Below are 22,503 nucleotides of genomic sequence, written 5' to 3'. Positions count from 1 at the left end.
GGTGGCTCACACCTGTAATCCCAGCACTTTGGGAGGTGGAGGCAGGTGGATTGCCTGAGCTCAGAAGTTTGAGACCATCTTGGGCAACACAGTGAAACCCCGTCTCCACTAAAATACAATGACTTAGCTAAGTGTGGTGGCATGCCAGTAGTCCCAGCTACTCAGGAGGCTGAGGCAGGAGAATTGTTTGAACCTGGGAGGCGGAGGTTGCAGTGAGCTGAGATCGCGCCACTGCACTCCAGGCTGAGCAACAGAGCAAGGCTTCGTTTCCAGAAAAAAAAAAAAAAACTGCCTAGGCATGGTGGTGTGTGCCTGTAGTTGCAGCTACTCAGGAGGCAAGGCAGGAGGATCAGTTAAGCCCAGGAGTTGGCGGCTATAGTTCGCTTAGATTGTTGTACCTGTGGATAGCCACTGCACTCCATCCTGGACAACACGGCCAGAACTCATCTCTAAAATTTCAAAAGAGATTTGAAAACTGAATGACATGGGAAAATTCCTAGGGAAAAAATAATTTAATAAAACTGATCCAAAAAACACTGAATAGTCAAAACTGTTAAAGAATGTGAAATAATAATTAAAACAGCCTCATAAATTTAACACCAAGCCCAGATGGTTTTCTCAAACCAAACTCTACCAAACTTATAAAAGTAGTTCTAAAAATAGACAAAGAATGCTAACACTAACTCATTCTGGGAGACCATTATATATTCAGTACCAAAACCAGACAAAAAAACTATATATAAGAAAGAAAGGCCTGGCGCGGTGGCTCAAGCCTGTAATCCCAGCACTTTGGGAGGTCGAGGCGGGTGGATCACGAGGTCGAGAGATCGAGACCATTCCGGTGAACATAGTGAAACCCCGTCTCTACTAAAAATACAAAAAATTAGCTGGGCATGATGGCACGTGCCTATAATCCCAGCTACTCGGGAGGCTGAGGCAGGAGAATTGCCTGAACCCAGGAGGCGGAGGTTGCGGTGAGCCGAGATCACGCCATTGCACTCCAGCCTGGGTAACAAGAGCAAAACTCTGTCTCAAAAAAAAAAAAAAAAAAAAAAAAAAATGACAGGCCAAACTCATTAAATGAAGTCACATGCAAAAGTCCCTCACAAAATATTAGCAAATTTAATCTGGCCCTGTTTTTTTTTTAAAAAAAAAAGTCATCACATTGGGTTTTTCCTACGAATTGTAAAGGAGAAATTGATTTAATGGCATTCTTGATTAAAAAGTAAATAAAACCTAACAAATTATGAATAAAGGGAGCTTTCTCGATTGATAAAGAACATTAAACCTTGTGAGCCAGGCGTGGTGGCTCACTCTTCTAATCCCAGCACTTTGGGAGGCTGAAGTGGGAGGATCACTTGAGCCCAGGAGTTCAAGACTAGCCTGGGAAAACAAGACCCTGTCTGTACAAAAAATTTGTACATTAGCCAGGTGTAATCTTAGCTACTTGGGTGGCTGAGACAGAGGATCACTTGAGCCCGAAAGTTCCAGGATGCAGTGAGCCATGATAACACCACTGTATTCCAGCCTGGATGACCAGAGTGAGACCCTGTCTTTAAAAAACCAGCAACAATGACAACAAACCCTTTAGCAGCATGAGTTGTAATGGTAAAACATTAGAAACATTGATTTGGTGTGATTTTTTTATGGAGATGGGTTTCACCATGTTGCCCAGGCTGGTCTTTCAACTCCTGGGTTCAAGTGATCCACTTGCCCCAGCCTCCTACAGGCATGAGCCACCATGACTAGCCAGAAACATTGATTTTAAATCAGGAATAATACAAGGATGCCTTCTGTTATCACTTTTATTCAATGTTACACTGAGGTCTACTCAGTACAGTAACGCAAAGAAATACGAAAGGCATACACACTGGAAAGGAAGCGGGGAAAAGCTGTCAGCCAGGCAGGGTGGCTCACACCTGTAATCCCAGCACTTTGAGAGGCCAAGCAGATCACTTGAGCTCAGAAGTTTTGAGACCAGCCTGAGCAACATGGTGAAACCTTATCTTTACAAAAATATACAAAAGTAGCCAAGCGTGGTGGTGCACGCCTGTAACCCCAGCTTCTCAGGAGGCTGAGGCAGGAGAATCGCTTGAACCTAGGAGGCGGAGGTTGCGGTGAGCCAAGATCACGCCATTGCACTCCAGCCTGGGCAACAAGAGCGAAACTCCATCTCAAAAAAAACAAAAAAAGACAAAAATTAGCCAGGCAGGATGGCACACACCTGTAGTCCTAGCTATTCAGGAGGCTAAGGTGGGAGGATCATTTGAGCCCAGGATGCATAGGTTGTAGTGAGTTAAAATCACGCCACTGAACCTCAGCCTGGATGATAGGGCAAGACTCTTGTCAAAAATTAATAATAAATAATCTGTTATCAGATTCATATGGAAAACCTAGAAGAATGTACAAATTATTAGAAGTATTAAAAATTTAGCAAGGTGACTGGATATAAGATCAGTGACAAAAGCCAATTTTATTTTGTAAACGTATATACATTTCTACATAAATAATATATTTTAAAAAGATAACGGTTTTCAATAGCAACACATTTAAAAAATTGCTTAGAATATTGTTCATAAATGATGAGCCAGGCACGGTGGCTCACACCTGTAATCACAGGAGGCTGAGGTGAGTGGATCACTTGAGGTCAGGAGTTTGAGACCAGCCTGGCCAATCTGATGAAGACCTGTCTCTACTAAAAATGCAAAAATTAGCTGGTTGTGGTGGCACATGCCTGTGGTCCCAGTTACTCGGGAGGCTAAAGCAGGAGAATTGCTTGAACCCGAGAGGTGGAAGTTGCAGTGAGCCAAGATAGTGCCACTGCACTCCAGCCTGGGCAATAGAGCAAAACACGGTCTCCAAAAAAAAAAAAAAGGACCAGGATCAGCGCGGTGGCTCATGCCTGTAATCCCAGCAAGGCAGGGTGGATCACTTGAGGTCAGGAGTTCAAGACCAGCCTGACCAACATAGAGAAACCCTATCTCTACTAAAAATACAAAATTAGCCAGGGGGAGGCTGAGACAGGAGAATTGCTTGAACCCAAGAAGCGGAGGTTGCTGGAAGCCAAGATTGTGGTATTGCACTCCAGCCTGGGCAACAAGAGTTAAACAACGTCTTGCGGGGAAAAAAAAAGGGGGCCTATATGGAAAAAATTTTAAAGATTTCTTTCTTTTTTTTTTTTTTTTTTTTTTTTTGAGACGGAGTCTCGCTCTTGTTACCCAGGCTGGAGTGCAATGGCGCGATCTCGGCTCACCGCAACCTCCGCCTCCTGGGTTCAGGCAATTCTCCTGCCTCAGCCTCCTGAGGAGCTGGGATTACAGGCACGTGCCACCATGCCCAGCTAATTTTTTGTATTTTTAGTAGAGACGGGGTTTCACCATGTTGACCAGGATGGTCTCGATCTCTCGACCTCGTGATCCACCCGCCTCGGCCTCCCAAAGTGCTGGGATTACAGGCTTGAGCCACCGCGCCCGGCAAGATTTCTTGATTGCTTAAAAGTTACTAAAATGCATATATGCCATTTTTATTAGAAAACTATTTTAGGGGCCAGGTGCAGTTCCTCATGCCCGTAGTCCTAGCAGTTTGGGAGGCCATGGCAGGCAGATCATTTGAGGTCAGGAGTTCGAGACCAGCCTGGCTAACATGGTGAGACCCCATCTCTACTCAAAAATACAAAAATTAACCAGGTGTGGTAGCACGCTCATGCAATTTCAGCTGCTCAGGAGGCTAAGGCACAGAAATCAAGAACCCGGGAGGTGGAGGTTGCTGTGAGCTGAGATTGCGCCACTGCACTCCAGCCTGAGTGATGGAGTGAGACTCTGTCTCAGAGGAAAAAAAAAACAATTTTAGAAATTTGTCATTTTCTCACACTGGTCTATAGCATCATTGCAGTTCTAATCAAAATCTCAACACAGTTTTTCATGGAATTTACAAATGCTGTTTCTGCAGTTTATATGAAGATTCAAGGAAAGCCAGAGCCAACTGTCCCCATAAGCAGTCAAAACCTGCTATATCAAACTAGCGATCAGTACAGCATTTACTTGGCACAGGAAGGTAGGTGAACTAGTGCAGCACGGTAGAGACCTCAGTCCGGCGGTGCAGCTCTGATACAGGACAGAGGATGGGGCATCGCGGCCCCTGTGGGGAGGATGACTCTTCTCACTGGTGTCAGAACAGACGGTTACTCATGTAGCAAAAGCCCTTATGTGAGAGTCGAATCCTGATGGAGTGAGCCCTATTCGGAGGGTATTTAGATTCTAGGTATTTAGAGATTAAGGATACTATCTTTATGATTGGGGGTAGGGAAAGATTTCTTAAGACACAAAATGTTCCGTAAAGGAACAGAATGATAAAATTGACTGAACAATAAAGTTCCATTTGTCAAAGCTACCATAAGAAAGAGTGAAAAGACAAAGGATCACTACCCAGAGCATGAAGAACTCCGGCAATTTGTATACAGCTCATGAGCAAGCAAAACCAACTATGTATTTCTTAGGGATATGTGTATTTATGGCAAAGCTATTTTGAAGAAGAGCATGAGAGAGACAGACTGCAGATGTAAGTGACACCATGCAGGGGGCAGCTGTGGTAGGCACAGGTGGGTGCCCCTGGGCAGTTCTTGTGACCACAGAGCACACTTGATTATTTCATGACATGCATTCTTTCATATATGTATATCGAGTTTCTTATTAAAAATAAAGAGAAAATTAAGCCTATCAGGTCCAGAGGCAAGGCCCAGCCCTTGTCAGGAATGAACATAGGTTTTGAACCAGTTTGCTTTGTTAGAGACCACAGTCTGAGCTACAGCTCAGCCTTTCCAGTGGTTCTGGTCTAGGGATGCTGTCTGTTCTAGCAGCCCTGTGAGTTCGGTGGTATTATCCCGGTTCATAAAGACCTAAGAACACTGCTTCCAGTCTTTCCGTGTTGCTTCCTCGGTGGCGGAATGGGTTATGGGGCATACCAGGTGGGGGCTCCACGGGGGACTCAGACACCCGAGTAAGAAGACCAGCTCTGCTACTCTCTGGTGTGTGTCTCTGAGCAAACCCTGGAGCCTTTCCCAGCTTCTCTAATCTGTAACACGTCTCCCCTTACAGATTACTGTGTATGGAGGATACCGATGCATTCATGTAAACAAGTTACCGTGTCTCATGATTGCCAATGGCTTTCACTGTTACTATCAGTAACAGTGCTGGGTAGAGCTGGGATGCTGCAGGATGGACAGCCCAGAGGCTGTGCTGTTTCTCTGCTGTCAGCTCTCAAGAGTTAGCGGAAGTGTTAGTTTCAGTTGAGGGCTTTGGAAAAAGTTATTCAGTTATTGCATGTGTTTTACAAACTTTATTTCTGTGGCTGGGCCATCTGCCTAACATCATCTATGTGGTTTGAGGAATTGGTTTCTGGTGAAAATCCTTTAACTGTTACCATCAAGTATTTCTGTTTTTCATTTGTAAAAAGAGCACATAACCATTGTGAATTACTCACAGATAAGCTGTGCTGAAGTCTGTGATTGATTGCAGTGGTGATAAAGGCTGAACACATGCGTCCTCAGTGTTCCCACACCTGTGGGTCCCATCGGGGAAGACTCTAGCAGTACCTCACAGTGGGTTGGGTGTGAGCCAGGGCACTGTGGGAGCAGGAGGCCTCCAGGCATAGGGGCCTAAGTGAGTCTTGAAGGATCCATAGGCAGTGCCTTTGACTTACATGCTGAATTAGCTCACACACTGAGAATGGCTTTATCTGTTCATGGTTGGAGGCAGTGTATATCCAAGAAGAATGGTGGAAGGGAGGAAAGTCACATTAGAATTGCATTTCCTCTTACCAGATCCCTGATTTCTCCTTCCTTTGAGCTACTGAGTCTTAAAATTCCTCCCTTGCTATTTTACAATGACTGGTTACTTATTTATTTGTGTGACAGAGTCTTGCTCGTTTGTCACCCAGGCTGGAGTGCAGTGGCGTGATCTCAGCTCACTGCAACCTCTGCCTCCTGGATTCAAGTGATTCTCCTGCCTCAGCCTCCCGAGTAGCTGGGATTACAGGCGCGTGCCACCGCACCCAGCTAATTTTTTGTATTTTTAATAGAGACGGGGTTTCACTGTGTTAGCTAGAATGATCTCACTGTGTTAGCTAGAATGATCTGACCCTGTGATCCACTCACCTCAGCCTCCCAAAGTACTGGGATTACAGGCATGAGCCACTGCACCCAGCCACCTATTTATCTTCAAGCCTTCACAGCACCATGGCTTCTAAATGTCGATAGTTCATATTACTTCCCAAAGAAAATTGGGGATTTTATCAATTAAAAGACCCCATTATACAATGACTTACGTTAAAGGTATACATAAAGCTTTGGTTAAGACACCACAAATGTAATAAACAACATTGTAGGTTTTTTATACTTCAAATAAATGTATGTTAACGAGACCTTTGTGTGTTCCAGATGGCAGGCAGCAGATTCTGAGTTTGGGTATGGACCTGCAGTTGGAATGGATGAATTTAGAAGATTTCCAAAAGCACCTTGATGGGGAAGATGAGAATTTTGCTGCAGCAGATGCGATTCCAAGTAGTGAGTAGTTTTGGAAATATTGAAATCCCTTTCACAAATCTAGATATATAAAAGCTAACTTAACTTTTCTTTCATTTTAGATGTGTTAAGGGATGCTGTGAAAAATGGGGATTATATTACTGTAAAAGTTGCACTTAATTCAAATGAAGAATATAACCTGGACCAAGAGGTAATATGTCTTTTAAAAATCTCATGAAAGGAAAATGGAAAGTAAATCTTGAAAGAATTCAATTTAAGTTTTCATTTATTTTAATGACAAAAAAGCTAGGCGTGGTGGCACACACCTGTAATCCCAGCACTTTGGGAGGATTGCTTGAACCTAGGAATTCGAGACCTACTTGGGCTCCATGGTGAAACCCCAACTCTACAAAAAATTAGCTGGACATGGTGGTGCACACCTGTAGTCCCAGCTACTTGGGTCGCTGAGGTGGGAGGATCACCTGAGCCTGGGAGGTCAAAGCCGTGGTAAGCCAAGATTGTGCCACTGTGCTCCAGCCTGGGTGACAGAGCAAGACTCTGTCTGAAAAAAAAAGGTGATGCACTTTCACTTTGTAAAATTAAAAAATTGTAGAACCCGAGCCAGGTGCAGTGCCTCAAGCCTGTAATCCCAGCACTTTGGGAGGCCGAGGCGGGTGGATCACGAGGTCAAGAGATCGAGACCATCCTGGTCAATATGGTGAAACCCTGTCTCTACTAAAAATATAAAACATTAGCTGGGCATGGTGGCGCGTGCCTGTAATCCCAGCTACTCGGGAGGCTGAGGCAGGAGAATTGCCTGAACCCAGGAGGTGGAGGTTGCGGTGAGCTGAGATTGCGCCATTGCACTCCAGCCTGGGTAACAAGAGTGAAACTCCGTCTCAAAAAAAAAAATTGTAGAACCCTCTAAATACACAGTTATAGTCCCTTTAATTCTAACCCCCTCCCCCTTAAAAGTGGTGGTTTGGTTTGGTTATGGTCTGCCTGTTTTGTACCCTTTGCCACTTTGAGAATGTAGAATAAGACCATTTTCCTGTGGCCATTTGTGTTTCTTTGATGGTTGCCCTGTTTACAACAACTCCATCTCTCTGTTGTAGCTGGGGATTTTTCTTACTGATACATTTGGATTTTTTAATGGAAGCATATTGACCCTTTCTCCCTAGATTTTAGGTTTTGTGTTTGAGTCTTGTATTGCTTGAAGATTTTCATTTTTAGGCAATCATATTTGTCGATCTTTTACATTTATGGCTTTTGGTTATCTTGTCTTGCTTAGAAAATATCTTTATATTTTTTTCTTTCATTGTTTTAGCTTAGCTGTAGATTTTTTAGGTTTCATCCTTTGGGATTACAACTCAAAAAATTAATGGGATTTTGATTAAAATGGCATGAAATATATAGCTTGACAGAGAATTGACATTTTTATTTGCATTTTGCATCTTCTATCTAGGAACATGGTGATTCTGTATTCTCTTAGCTCTTTGTTTATACCCTTAAGCAAAGTTCTGTGGGTTTTTTCATTCATATAGACATTGCACATTTCTTGTAGATGTCTGCCTATATGTTTTATAATATTATGTTCATTAGAGTCTTTTTTCATTTACATTTTGTTTCCTAGCTGGTTATTGCTGACCGATGGTAAAGCTATGAATGTCTTTGTTTACATCCATGTGTGTGTCTCCAGTCACTTAATGAAATTCTCTTACTCTGATAGTTTTCAAGTTACTTCTTTTGGATTTTTTAGGTAGAAAATTTGATCATATGTCCCCAAAAATTCACTTCATTTTATATGGTGCAAACGTTTTATGTGCCTTTAGGATTTAATACACAAAATAAAAACAAAAAAGATACAAAAATGAGAGCTGGGTGTGGTGGTGCGCACCTGTAATCCCAGCTACCCGAGGCTGAGACAGGAGTGCTTAAGCCCAGGAGTTTGAGACCAGCCTGGGCAACACAGCAACATCCTGTCTCAGTAAGAAAGAAGGAAAAACAACACCAACAAAAAAAATTCAGGCATTCCTTGGAGATATTGTGAGTTTGGTTCCAGACTTGCAATAAAGTGAGTCACACAAATTTTTGGTGTCCTGGTGCATATAAAAGTTAGATTTACATTATACTATAGTCTAAGTGTGAAGAGCATTACATCTTTAAAAAAAAAAAAAAAAACTATATATCTTCATTTACAAATACTCTATTGCTAAAGAATGCTGACACGACACAAAATGAGCACATGCCGTGGCAGTAACGGTGTGAGTAAAGTTGCCTGTGGCAGGGTTGCCACAAACCTTCAGTCTGTAGAAAACAAAGTCCCTATGAAGTGTGGTAAAGCAAAGCTCAGTGAAATGAGGTGGGCCTGTAAAGGAAAGTGGCAACATTTTATGCAAGCATTTCCATGTGAAAAACTACTGTAAAAGCGACTAGTTTCTGCTGGTTGGGATATTTTAGTGAAAATCCTAAGTAGATGCTTAAATCAGTGCTCATTAGTGATTTCACATTGAAACATCTCAAGTGAAGAGACTTAGTTCTGAAATTGTTCTAAAGATTAACAAGTTTTTTACTTAACAAAACCAACACAGGATTCCAGTGGGATGACCCTGGTGATGCTTGCCGCTGCAGGAGGGCAAGACGACCTCCTGCGACTCCTCATCACGAAAGGCGCGAAAGTGAACGGTCGGCAGAAGAACGGGACCACCGCCCTCATTCATGCTGCAGAGAAGGTTTGTGGCTTCTCATGCATCCATTTCAGAGCGTTCATGGTATTTCTGCCGACGGCCTGAGAGGATCTCTTCGGTAGTGAAATCAGCAGTCACGCGGCCACATAGCTTTTAAAAAATTTGTTTTTAGAAATAAGGTCTCTGTCGCACGGCAGTGCGCCATCATAACCCACTACAGCTTCAAACTCCCTGGACCCAAACAATCCTCTTGCCTCAGCCTCCTAAGTAGCTGGGACTAAGCGTACGCCACCACACCTGGCTAATTTTTAAAATTTTTTTAGAGCCAGGTGCAGTGGCTCAAGCCTGTAATCCCAGCACTTTGGGAGGCCGAGGCAGGCGGATCATGAGGTAAAGAGATCAAGACCATCCTGGCCAACATGGTGAAACCCTGTCTCTTCTAAAAATACAAAAATTAGCTGGGCGTGGTGGCGCGTGCCTGTAGTCCCAGCTACTCGGGAGGCTGAGGCAGGAGACTTGAACCTGGGAAGGCAGAGGCTGCAGTGAGCCGAGATAACGCCACTGCACTCCAGCCTGGCAACAGAGCAAGACTCCATCTCAAAATAAAAAAAAATCGTACAGACACGGTGTCACTGTGTTGCCCGGCCTGGGCTCAAGTGATGCTCCTGCCTCGGTTAAAGTGCTGGGATCACAGGCATGAGCCACTGCATCCAGCCAGGGTAACTTTTTAATTTCATGTTTCAGTTGATCTGTGACATGTAATGAATGTATTTATCAACAGTGCATTGTAATCATTTCAAAATGATTTATCTCATTGGAAATAATTTATATTAAGGTACTCTGATTAAAGTACTAATATTAATTTTAATCCTAGATAATTTAAAATGTTTATTCCTTTTGGTTAATAATTTAATTGAAATTTTCCCATATATCATCTTTTTCTTTCTTTCTTTTTCTTTTTTTTTTGTCACCCAGGTTGGAGTGAGTGGCGTGATCTCAGCTCACTGCAATCTCTGCCTCCTGGGTTCAGGAGATTCTCCTGCATCAGCCTCCGCAGTAGCTGGTACTATAGACATGAGCCACCACACCTGGCTAATTTTTGTAGTTTTAGTAGAGACGACTTTCACCATGTTGGCCAGGCTGGTCTCAAACTCCTGACTTTAGGAGATACACGCGCCTCCGCCTCCCAATACCTTTTTTTTTTTTTTTTTGAGAAAGAGTCTAGCTCTGTTGCCAGGCTGGAGTGCAGTGGCACGATACTGGCTCGCTGCATCCTCTGCCTCCTGGGTTCAAGTGATTCTCCTGCCTTAGCCTCCTAAGTAGCTGGCACTACAGGCGTGCGCCACCACGCCCTGCTAATTTTTGTATTTTTAGTAGAGACGGTGTTTCACAATGTTGGTGAGGATGGTCTCGATCTTTTGACCTCATGATCCACCCACCTCAGCCTCCCAAAGTGCTGGCTGGGATTACAGGCATGAGCCACCACACCTTTTTAAAGGATTTATATCTTTTTAAAGAATTTATATGCAGAGGCTGTTAGGTTGGAGCCAGTGGTTCCACTGAGGTAGCAGTTGTTGCTGGCAGCACAGTGAGTAGCCGAGCGTGGGCATCTGTGGGACAGGGCTCACCCCCATGGCCCCACAGAAATGCTGTGGCCCACAGCCACTTGCAGTAGAACCTGCCAGGTATTTTTCCTGATGACTAAAAATTTCAAAATATCTGAAAACTGTCTTTTAAATAACTTGGGGTATTAAATTCACTTTTTTCTCTTTTAATAGAACTTTTTAACTACAGTGGCTATTCTTTTGGAAGCAGGAGCTTTTGTAAATGTCCAGCAAAGCAATGGTGAGACCGCGCTGATGAAGGTAAATCCCTCCTGTGGGTTGTCCCTTTCTTCGGTACCTTGGCTGATGCTCGTGTTGGCATCTGCCACTGTCAGACACTGAGCTGGGGACTGAGAGCAGAGTGGGTACCCAGACAGTCCTGGAGTCCAGCCGCTCACGTGGGAAGAGGAGAAACGGGCCAGCAGGGCAGCAGTGAGAGCTCATATGGGCAGTGGTATGATCGGAACAGGCACAGAGAGCCATGAGGTCACAGGGAAGTGTTCCGAGCTGGGCCCTGGGGACACTGGCAGTCCTTAGGGTGGATGAGGCCAGTGCCACACCGTCTCCTAAATGGCAGTCAAGTCAGCAGGGAGGGAGCACTCCAGCCACAGCTGGAGCAGCGGGGAGGCTGCCGGCCTCGAAGCCGGGCTGAGGGTGGGACGGAGATCCTCGTGTGCTCTGTGTGTTCATCATTTTATGTTGGTGAATTGTCGCCTTGAGCTTGCTCCTGTGTTCTGGAATGTGGTTTCCACACAGGTTTTGAGAGGAAGGTCAGCAGTTTGGCATTTGTCTTGGGGGGCCCTGTCCGGTCTGGTTGGTTCCTCTGTAGCAGTTGTGGGTTCCTGGTCCAAGATGCTGTTAGGATGTAGCAGGTCCAGACACCCAGCGACGGGTGGCCGGCTCAGCTCCCCATGGGCACATGTCCTCTTGCGTCTCTCGGATGCTTGGCTCTGTGTAAGCCACTGAGCCAAGCAGGGGCCTCTCCACAGTGTCCATTCTAGCCTCTGGCCCCAGTAAGCAAAAGAGCATAGCCAGGTCCCAGGTCTGCAGGGCACCTGGTATCGAATCCCACTGTGAACCCTATTCTGAAGAACCAGACCACCTGTCCCTTGGCCTCCTGCTGCACGAGGCCCATAAACAGTCTCCTCTGCCACCCAGGCTGGAGTGCAGTGGCACCATCATGCCTCACTGAAGCCTCGACTTCCCAAGCTCAAGTGCCTCTTACCTCAGCCTCCCAAGTACATGACACCACACCCAGCCATTTTTTTTTTCTTATTAGAGGCAAGACATCACTGTGTTGCCCAGGCTAGTCTTGAGCTCCTGGCCTCAAGCACTTTCCTTTTGGTGCATGGGAATGTTCATTTTGTTCAGGAGCCCGAGGTTTGTCTTTTGTTTCCCTTCATTTGTTTCTGTGGTTGCTGTGTGTGGAGCCGAGGTGGCCTCTCGAAGCATCGTCTTGGTGACAGATGGCCAGGTATACCCTGAACTGCAGCCATGCAGATGTGTCTAGAGCATGAAAGAGGTGGATGGGCACAGAAGCTCCTGTGGGCCAAGTCTGAGGGCACTGGGGAGCCACAGCAAGGTCGAAGCTGGAGAAGGGTAGAATCAGATTAGAGGGTTTTCATTTGTTTGTTTTAATGCTTCTCAGTACAGAAGAGGCATAGATTGGGAGGAAGATAGTTTGCAGACTTGTCGGGAGGGTCTCCAGGTTACGTGAAATAACAAGTCTGTATCTTGGTAGTGGCAGAAGGGGTAAAGCAGGTGAGCTGACCACTTGGTAGGAGGTAGAATTCACAGAGCTTGGTAACTGGAGGTGACGCCTGGGCATTCCATTTCCTAATTGGGGGCACAGGTGGCACAGATGGGGGGAGTTGGGCATTGGGTGGTTTCTATGTCACTTCTGCACATTTCACTGGGGATTCTGGGCTCAGGAGAGAGGTGCAGACTGGAGATTCAGGTTTGTTGCCTTCAGCTCTGCAACAGGGACTGTAGCCGTAGGTTGAGAGTGGGGTCATCCATGGGGAATTGGAAAGGAGAAAAGGGCCATAGATGGAAGAAGGCTGCATGGGGAGAAGCGGAGGAGGAGGAGGAGCAGGTGGAGGAAGAGGAAGAGGGAGTGTGAGAGCCACGGGACGGAAGTGGTCCTCAGGGCTGCCTGCCTTGCTGAGGTATGGTGTTGAGTTGGGGAGTGGGGTGCAGAGGGGAGATGGCTCTGGACGTGGGTTGGGGAAGGTGTGGCATTTCTTCCCTGAGAGGACATGTAGCACTTATTTCACTGCGTCTGAATTCCATAGACTGCCTTTATCTACCATGAAGTTTATTTAAGTATTTGTTTCTGAAAATCTGTATTTTAATTGCTTTCAGGATTTAGCATGTTGAAGTTTTTTTGAGTTTTAGAATGAGATGTAAACATAGTAATTTTCAGAAATTAAAATAAAAACCTTTTCACCTGAGGAGAAAGTATCTAACATTGGTTCTTACCAGAGCGGGCAGGTGCAGAGAGTCTGTGGGCTCTGTGGGTCCCAGCGGGGCCTGTCACCCTCCCAGCATCTGCCTCATAGGGTAGGGAGGCACAGGGACCCTTATCTCCTTTCACAGATGGAAACGTGAGCCTCAGAAGAATTAAGGGACTTATTTGAAGTCACATGGCTAGTTTAAGTGGCAGAGACAGAAACTGTCCTCTGTGCCACAGCTTCATCATAAATTTGCAGATTCCGATTTGTATCTGTGCTTGGGTGTCTCCTTTACAGCAGCAGCTGGGGACATTTTGAGGTTATGAGAGGCGCTTTTGAGATTCTGGAGAAAAAGCTCTCTCTAGTGAGGGCCAGCCTTGCGTATCTCTGTGCCTCTGCTGAGGGGCTGGCTCACGGCGGACGGCCTGGCAGGGACAGAGGACCGCAGGGGACTGCTCAGCAAGGCCTGGTGTCTGTTCGGTCTTAGGACTTAAGCATCCTTTTTGAAGTTGCCCATTTCCTGAAAATTCGGTGAAGAAATGGACTGAATGTAGCACACAGATTTCTGTTGGCCCCTGAGTCAAAGATATTCCCCACTTGCATTTAAACAACGCTGTGTGACTCCTAATGCCATGGCCTGACGGGCCCCGTAAATTCTCTCCCCTCTTCCCTGCCCTGTGCCCTCTCTTGACAGAGAACCCCCAGGCATGCTTGGAGACAGGACCAGCAGCTGTGGATAGTGTTACCACAGTTTTCAGTTAAGTAATTGTTACTCCTTTTTACCTGACCTAGGCCTGTAAAAGAGGAAATTCAGACATTGTACGACTCGTAATTGAATGTGGAGCTGACTGCAACATTTTGTCAAAGCACCAAAACAGTGCCCTGCACTTTGCGAAGCAGTCTAACAATGTGCTTGTGTACGACTTGCTGAAGAGCCATTTAGAGACGTAAGTGGGAAGGGCTGTGCCGCGGCTAAGTCCCGTAGCATACGCCTGTTTATGTAGACACGTTGTAATTGGGGTGGCCTGTGTGTGACTGCTCAGAAAAACGTCCAGCACAAGTCCTGGTGGTTTTGTTTCCAGTAGATCGCAGTTTTAATAAATGGCATATGAATTATTTCTCTGCAAGTTATTTCTCAGAAAATTTTGTGTGGTTTTTTTTTTTTGAGATGGAGCCTTGCTTTTGTTGCCCAGGCTAGAATGCAGTGGCACAATCTTGGCTCACTGCAACCTCCACCTCCTGGGTTCAACTGATTCAGCCTCCCGAGTAGCTGGGATTACAGGCGCCTGCCACCACATCTGGCTAAATTTTGTTTTAGTAGAGACGGGGTTTTGCCATGTTAGCCAGGCTGGTCTTGAACTCCTGACCTCATGACCCCCCCACATTGGCCTCCCAGAGTGCTGGGATTACAGGCATGAGCAACCACACCCAGCTAAGTCTCAGAAAATTTCAAAGTTAACATTGGCCTATCTGGGAGTATTTTTCTCAAATCTTAAGTATACTCTTAATTTGGTTAGCAAACATTTTCCTAAAAACATTTAAACTTGGCTGGGCACAGTGGCTCATACTTGTAATTCTAGTGCATTGGAAGGCTAAGGTGGGTGGGTCACTTGAGGTCAGGAGTTTGAAACCAGCCCAGCCAACATAGTGAAACCCCATCTCTACTGAAAAAAAAAAAAAATTAGCTGGGCATGGTGGTGGGTGCCTGTAATCCCAGGTACTCGGGAGGCTGAGGCAGGAGAATCACCTGAACCCAGGCGGCGGAGGTTGCGGTGCGCCAAGATGGCGCTACTGCACTCCAGCCTGGGTGACAGAGTGAGACTCTGTCTCAAAAAAAAAAAAAAAAAAAAAAAAAACTTTAAACTTTTGTCTTTCTTTTTAATAGACTTTATTTCTTGCCACAGTTTTAAGCACAGCAAAGTTAAATAGAAGGTACATATTTCCAAGCCTCCCCCACACCATCCTCCCCCACTGTTGAGACCCCAGTCACCCACAGTGGTATATTACTACAGCCAGTGTGCCTATAGGGACACCTCGTAATCACCCGGAGCACAGCACTGACATTAGGGCTCACTCGTGGTGTTACACATTCTCTGGATTTGGACAAATGCATAATGACATCCATCCTCATCACAGTGTCATACAGAATAGTTCCACTGCCTTAAAAAGCCTGTTTTCCACCTCTTCATCCTTCCCTCCCCTAGCCCCTGACAACCACCAGTAATTTTACTGTCCTCATGTTTTGCCCTACCCAGAACAGCTGGAATCACACATTACTTGGCCTTTTCAGATTGGCCCTTTTCATTCAGTAATAGGAATCCGAGGTTCATTCCATGTCTTGATGGTGCATTTCTGATTAATATTCTGTTGTTGGTTGTCAGGATTTACCAGTTTATTCAGTTCATTCTTTTTCAAATAAATTCTAAATCATATTTTATTTGATTGCAGGTTCATACTTAAAACAGTTTAGTGTTCTATCACATAACTCTTTTAGCAACATGTATCAAACTCTCACAGACAGTAGCAAACTCAAGGCGGGTGTTTATGTAGCAGGTCTCGAGTGGGCCTCTGGGACCACGCCCGTCGCACTCAGTGCTGCTGATGGCTGGAGCCCTCACGCCTCTGTTCGCACGGGGTGTTTGCCAAGATCCAGCAAGTAGAGTGACCTGCTTTCCTCAATTGCCCAGGACTGAGGGGTTCCCATTTCTGATTTTCCACTGATTCATTAGACAACTATGTATTACATAGACTTGTGCACATAGACTTGGCACATAGACTTGTGCCAAGCACTGTTCTAAAGGCTAGGGAGATGGAAATGGCAGTGAGGGGAAGAAATTTTGCTTCCACTGAGATGGACACGAGTCTGTCCACGGGTGTCCAGTGCCGGATGGAGGGAGAGCTGGGAAGTAGAGGCAAGAAGAGCTGCAGCTCTCTTTTGGAAGGTTGGCCTGAGAAGGCCTCACTGGTATTTGACAGGCTTGTTCTTTTCCACATTAATGTTAGCAATGCCCACTATTTTTTTTTTTTCTTAGACTTTCCAGAGTAGCAGAAGAGACAATAAAGGATTACTTTGAAGCTCGCCTTGCTCTGCTAGAACCAGTTTTTCCAATTGCATGTCATCGACTCTGTGAGGGGCCAGATTTTTCAACAGAGTTCAATTACAAACCCCCACAGAACATACCAGAAGGTAAGCCTGTGCCTCTCTTCACACTTTTCTATGTGAAGTGTGACACTATATTTACAGACTTTTAGACAGAATCTTTTCGTTGAACAAAACTTTAAGGAAATTCCATTATGTGTAATTAATTCTGCAGACCAGTTAACAGCCGAGCTGCTCTGGTGGAAAAGAGACCCAGCTGACGCCCCCTTCCCTGTTTTAACACCCATTTTGAGCTTGGAAGTTGGGTCTTAATAATGACACTAGATCCTAATGAGTTTTATTAAAATTCAGCTTCAAGATTCTAAGCCTAGAATGTTTTTTTCCCTGAATTTTGTTTGTGATAGTCTTTGCCCATAGTAAAACTGAGTGGAAAGAGATGGAAATGCCAATTCCCTCTCTAGCCTCTGCCCGACAGCTGCTCTCCGGGCAGGACTGCGGCTGGCCCTCCCCAGACACGGTGCTAGGTAGATGTGGAGGCAGCACTGTCTGCCAAGGGTAGGAAGCTGGACTCTAGCCTTTTTTTTTTGCTTAGAAACCCTTGTTCCCCATTTTGTAAATGGTTTGTATTCATTCCTGGAAAATGTATTTAAGAACATACAGCCACGACCCTGAAAGAGCCATTTGTAATAGCTTGGTGTTGAGAGAACTTCACGTTGTGGAATCATAATTTATAGTTATGTTTTTTTGTTTTGTTTGTTTGTTTTTGAGAGGGAGTCTCCCTCTGTCACCTAGACTGGTGTGCAATGGCACAATCTTAGCTAACTGCAACCTCTGCCTTCCGGGTTCAAGTGATTCTTCTGCCTCATCCTCCAGAGTGGCTGGGACTACAGGCACCCACTGCCACACCCAACTAATTTTTGTAGTTTTAGTAGAGATAGAACCATGTCGGCCAGGCTGGACTCAAACTCCAGACCTCAAGTGATCCGCCTGCCTCGGCCTCCCAAAGTGCTGGGATTACAGGCACGAGTCACCATGCTCGGCCAATAATTTAGTTTTGTTTATTCACGTGGAGCCTCTGCATTGCTAGGTGTGTGCACCAGATAGTGATGGCCTGGGCTGGCCCTGGTGAACCTGAGCACCCAGTGACACCCACAGCTGCTGGGCCTGCAGAGTTTTTTCAGCATGTGCACAAGGCCTGCATCAACCAATACTGATTCATTGACTGACTGAGATGGAGTCTTACTCCGTTCCCCAGGCTGGAGTGTAGTTGTATGCTCTTGGCTCACTGCAACCTCTGCCTCCCGAGTTTAACCGATTCTCCTGCGTCAGCCTCCTAAGTAACTAGGATTACAGGCATGTGCCACCACACCTGGCTAATTTTGGATTTTTAGGAGACACAGAGTTTCTCCATGTTGGTCAGGCTGGTCTTGAATTCCTAACCTCAGGTGATCCGCCTGCCTCAGTCTCCCAAAGTGCTAGGATTACAGGTATGAGCCACCATGCCTGGCCAATTTTTGGTATGTCTTAATCAGAAAATTTGGAAGGGACCAAAGAGTATGTGGAAGAAAATGGAAAACCACTCAGACCCACACCCAAAGATGCCCACCACGGGAATGTCCCTGGGACGTGTGCTCATTCAGCAGTAACCTTTTAAATACCAGTTTAATAATTTCAGCATAGAAAATCGTACTTAAGTCTTTTCCATGAACCGTCAGTAAAGGTTACTTGGGCAAAAGGTAAAAAGGGTTCTGTGGGTTGAAAAATGCCAAGTGATACAAGCTTTGAGACGGCCAACCTCCTCTGAGCCTCCAGCTGGAGTGGGTGATGCTTGTCTGACCAGGCCCAGCTCAGGGGCCGGCTTCCATCTGGCGTGGGTGTTCCTCTCTCTGGGGGCTCAAGGTTGCATTTGGAGTAATTCACACACATCTCCCGTGTGTTCAGGCTCTGGCATCCTGCTGTTTATCTTCCATGCAAACTTTTTGGGTAAAGAAGTTATTGCGCGGCTCTGTGGACCATGTAGTGTACAAGCTGTAGTTCTGAATGATAAATTTCAACTTCCTGTTTTTCTGGTAAGATACTCTGTATTTCACTACTGAAAAGTACATTCTTCCAATCAAAAGCATAGATGACTTAATTTTAAATTTTTGTGTCTTAATTAAATATAATTGTTCAGAAAAGGGCCCAATTAATAGTAATTGACTTAATTTTAAATTTTTTGTATCTTAATAAAATATAATTGTTCAGAAAATGACCCAATTAATATTACCCATTAATACTTTCTGGGTAATAATTTTACCCATAAAGATTATCCTAAATTTGTCAGTAGGAATTTTCCCTGTTTATTTTTTGCCTTAAATTATGCTTACTATACTGTCTTAGGACCATCATTGTTCTGAATATAAATTCTTAATGATCTCAAAGATTCTTTGTACATAATTACTTGGCCACTTTTAGAATTCTTTCCTTGGACTCAATTAAGCAAAATTAGCTGGATATAGTCACTTTAACACTTGTACTATATATGACTGGGTGCATTTTAATCCAGTTTCCTGGATTAATTTTGTTATTTGTATATTTTTAATCAAGGAAAAAATAAATAACAATTTTTTTCTTTTTCCGAGACAGGGTCTCACTTTGTTGTCCAGGCTGGAGTGCAGTGGCATGGATCACAGCTCACTGCGGCCTCGACCTCCCAGGCACAAGCAATCCTCCCGCTTCAGCCTCCCAACTACCTGGGACTACAGACGTGCCACCACGCCCGGCTAATTTTTTGTATTTTCTGTAGAGACAGGGTTTCACCATGTTGGCCAGGCTGGTCTCAAACTTCTGAGCTCAAGCGATCTGCCGCCTTGGCCTCCACAACCTACTGACTTATGAATTAAAAATAAGCACTTTGGGTGGCCCAGGTGGGCAGATCACCTGAGGTCAGGAGTTCGAGACCAGCCTGGCCAACATGGTGAAACCCCGTCTCTACTAAAGATATAAAAATTAGCCGGGCATTTGGCATGCACCTGTAATCTCTACCCAGGAGGCTGAGGCGGGAGAATTGCTGGCACCTGGGAGGCAGAGGCTTCAGTGAGCCAAGGTCACACCATGGCCTCCAGCCTGGGCAACAGAGCGAGATTCCGTCTCAAAAACAGTAAATAATAAAAATAAATAAAACTTATGATTCTTTTACACCATTGATGTTTTAAAGGCTTCTGGTGTAAGTTTGTGTGGAAAAAACACTGATTTTTTTTTTCTTTCCATTGTAGGACAGTCATTTTGTTTACTCATTCAGCCCTATTGCAGGTCCCAATAAACTCTTCATAAGGTTGACGGAAGCGCCCTCTGCCAAGGTGAAAATCCTTTCTTCCTATTTAGTGTCACTACTCCAGATTACCGTGTCATTAGAAAAGAATTCCACGAATCCTGGTGTAGTCATGCTAGCTGCACGCCTCAGTCTACAGTGTGAGACATGATAATGTGGCAGGAAAAGGCCTAGGCTGCAGCTGAGAAGAACGCCCTCTAGAGGATGCAGCCATCTGAATCCCGTTCTAGGCCTTGGTATGGAATCGCCCAAGTGTTATCTTTAGGGCGGTCCTTAGTCATCTCTCTTGTGTGAAAGGAAGCTGGACAAAACAGTCTGTCTAATAAAACAGTAATATAAAATTATAAGCACTTGGAATTATTTCTTGAATTAAAATGGCAATAATCTAACAGTGTAAATTGATGATAAGCAACTCGAAAATATTGCCAAATAATAGAAGCAGACCTCGACTATGTGTGGTTTTTCTTGTAAGGGGAAATCTGGATCTGTACTGACACCTGCATTCTTTTCTTTCAACAGGTTAAGTTGCTAATAGGTGCATACAGAGTGCAGCTGCAGTGACCAAACAGAGGAGACTGGGTGGAGTTCTCTGCAGACAGACGATTCCTGTACCCTTTGACAGCAGTTTGGAATTCCAGCACATCCATGTAAAGTTTTGTCTAAACCTCTTGCAATCAAGCCTGTTGTCTGTTGTAGTCTGTAAGATGCGACATAGCTGTGTCTGTGCCAGGGTGCTGGAATCTCAGTGCAGTGTCCAGACTGCATATTTCAGTTTTTCCACAATGTGGATAGTACATATGAGGATTATTTAAGAAAATTAAAGACTTTTTCTTTTTTTTTTGGAGATGGGAGTTTCGCTCTTGTTGCCCAGGCTGGAGTGCAATGGCACGACCTCAGCTCATCGCAACCTCCGCCCCCCAAGTAGCTGGGATTACAGGCATGCCCAGCTAATTTTGTATTTTTAGTAGAGACAGGGTTTCTCTGTGTTGGGCAAGCTGGTCTCGAACTCCTGGCCTCAGGTGATCCAACCGCCTCGGCCTCCAAAGTGCTGGGATTACAGGCTTGAGCCACTGCGCCCAGCAAGACATATTTTCTTAACTTGAAATTTTTTTGTTAGCCCTGGTGAACTTCTGTGTTTAAAAAAAAAAAGGAAAAAATTCAACTCTGAAGCATTCGCTTACAGCAAGGGAGCCATGTTACAGTCAAGTTACCCAAGCATGGAATGAAGTGTGAGTTTGCTGCCCTTGAAGGGTTGGGAGGCCTGATCTTTTTCTAGTAGACAGTAGCCACAAATTCCCCAAGCACAAAAGGTGGAGAAGGGCGGTCGCTTTGTAAATGTGCTGTAGTCACTTATCTTTTCAAAGGGTAACAGGAGAGGCTCAGATTTAGCAAGAATGTAAATCAGTATACTCTGAGGACTAAGAGAATATTAAATGTGAACTTTTGGCCAGGTGTCGTGGCTCACACGTATAATCCCAGCGCTTTGAAGGCTGAGACTGGAGGACCGCTTAAGCGCAAGTGTTCGAGACCAGCCTGGGTAACGTGGGTGGCACACACCTGTAGTCCCAGCTACTCGGAAAGCTGAGGTGAAAGGATTCCTTGAGCTGGGAGGTCAAGACTGCAGTGAACCCTGAAAGGCCACTGCACTCCGGCCTAGGTGACAGAATGAGACCCTGTCTCAAAAACAAAAACAAAACAAAAAAATGAGTTTTTAACTTTGTTCTTGTAATCTGTACATTTTTTTAAAGCCACATCTTGTACCCTTAAAGTTTTGAGCACCAACTGGGAAGACGGGACTTAGGTAACAGCCCAGCCCACTGCCCGCCGGCTGTGTGGGAGCCACCAGCCTGTCTCGGAAGAGTTCCTGCTTCTGTAGATTACCCACAAGTTGAACTCATATCCTCTTAAATAATATCTGGCAAGCATAAATCAAGCTCAGTCTGGGTTATGGAGAAATTGAAAATTGTTTTGTTCCTCATTAGTTTCTAATTGTATAAAATACGATTTTAATGAAAACATTTCAGAATTCCTATTTGTGTAGATATTTCAGAGTACCATTTTTACTTTACATCGTAAAACTTCCTTTTCCTATGGTTTTATCAATAAAACATTCTGATGTTGGTCTGTTTCCTTTTAGATCTCGAGTTTCAAAACTTTAAAACATGGTTGATATTTACAGTTTTTTAGCTAAATGAGGGCTGAGATTGGACTTTTTCAACTAAATTGAATCATGTAGTGTATCTGGTTTCATAGCTTCGTGGGGGGAAGGAGCCGTCAGCAGCAGTAGTGCAGGTCAGGAGCAGTAAAGGAGACAGCAGGAGTCCAGCTGCAGATGGAATGAACAGCCTCAGAGGAACACAGGAGGCGGCGACCTGCTGTTGATCAGGAAGGCGGGGCTGCCTAAGCCACAAACCAAATAGGAATCGGCACATAGTTCAAAATTATTTTGGGGGGGAAAAGCCTGAGCAATGTTCCCTCTGGAAAACAAGGCAGTTCTCAGGCAGCACCTTACCAAAGGTTTACAGGTAACATTTAGAACTACAGGTCAAGGCCCAAGGGAACCTCGTGTAGTCAGTGTGTGCACAGCTCAGGTGACAGAGGACATAGGCCTAGTCATGTCCAGGTCTCCTGACCTTGCCCCTGGAAGGCGATGACGTCAGATACAGTACATGATTCAGTTCAGGGCCTAGGATACAGGCGATCTCGGGACTAAGCTCGCCATAGATGGGATGCATGTCTGTAGCCGGACTCGGTCATGTCCTCCGCCATTACTCCTTTCCAGTGTCTGCTTGTGTAAGGACAACATCATTGGGCTGTTCAGTTAATTTACTA

The 22,503-nt window shown here is 45.0% G+C and overlaps 1 protein-coding gene across 3 annotated transcripts in view; it reads left to right on the top strand.

Moving 5' to 3' along the window:
* MPHOSPH8 (M-phase phosphoprotein 8) overlaps positions 1–21,807 on the top strand; it is a 47,041-nt gene extending 25,234 nt beyond the window's left edge. Inside the window, exons 6-14 of one of the 3 annotated variants that reach the window (XM_003944980.4) lie at positions 6,434–6,559; positions 6,640–6,728; positions 9,109–9,249; positions 10,983–11,069; positions 14,054–14,208; positions 16,294–16,448; positions 18,303–18,430; positions 19,616–19,699; positions 20,191–21,807. In XM_003944980.4, the coding sequence (XP_003945029.1) occupies positions 6,434–6,559; positions 6,640–6,728; positions 9,109–9,249; positions 10,983–11,069; positions 14,054–14,208; positions 16,294–16,448; positions 18,303–18,430; positions 19,616–19,699; positions 20,191–20,232 (1,007 nt within the window). In that variant the 3' untranslated portion in view covers positions 20,233–21,807. Of the gene's footprint in view, positions 1–6,433; positions 6,560–6,639; positions 6,729–9,108; positions 9,250–10,982; positions 11,070–14,053; positions 14,209–16,293; positions 16,449–18,302; positions 18,431–19,615 lie in introns of all 3 variants that reach the window. The other 2 variants (XM_010332981.3, XM_010332982.3) reach the window with 2 other exon arrangements.
* Positions 21,808–22,503: the final 696 nt, after the last annotated feature.

This window comes from Saimiri boliviensis, chromosome 16 (genome assembly GCF_048565385.1).
Source record: "Saimiri boliviensis isolate mSaiBol1 chromosome 16, mSaiBol1.pri, whole genome shotgun sequence".
Lineage (NCBI taxonomy): Eukaryota > Metazoa > Chordata > Mammalia > Primates > Cebidae > Saimiri > Saimiri boliviensis.
Note: the sequence above shows the minus strand (reverse complement) of the source record. Positions and strands in the feature narration are given on the sequence as shown.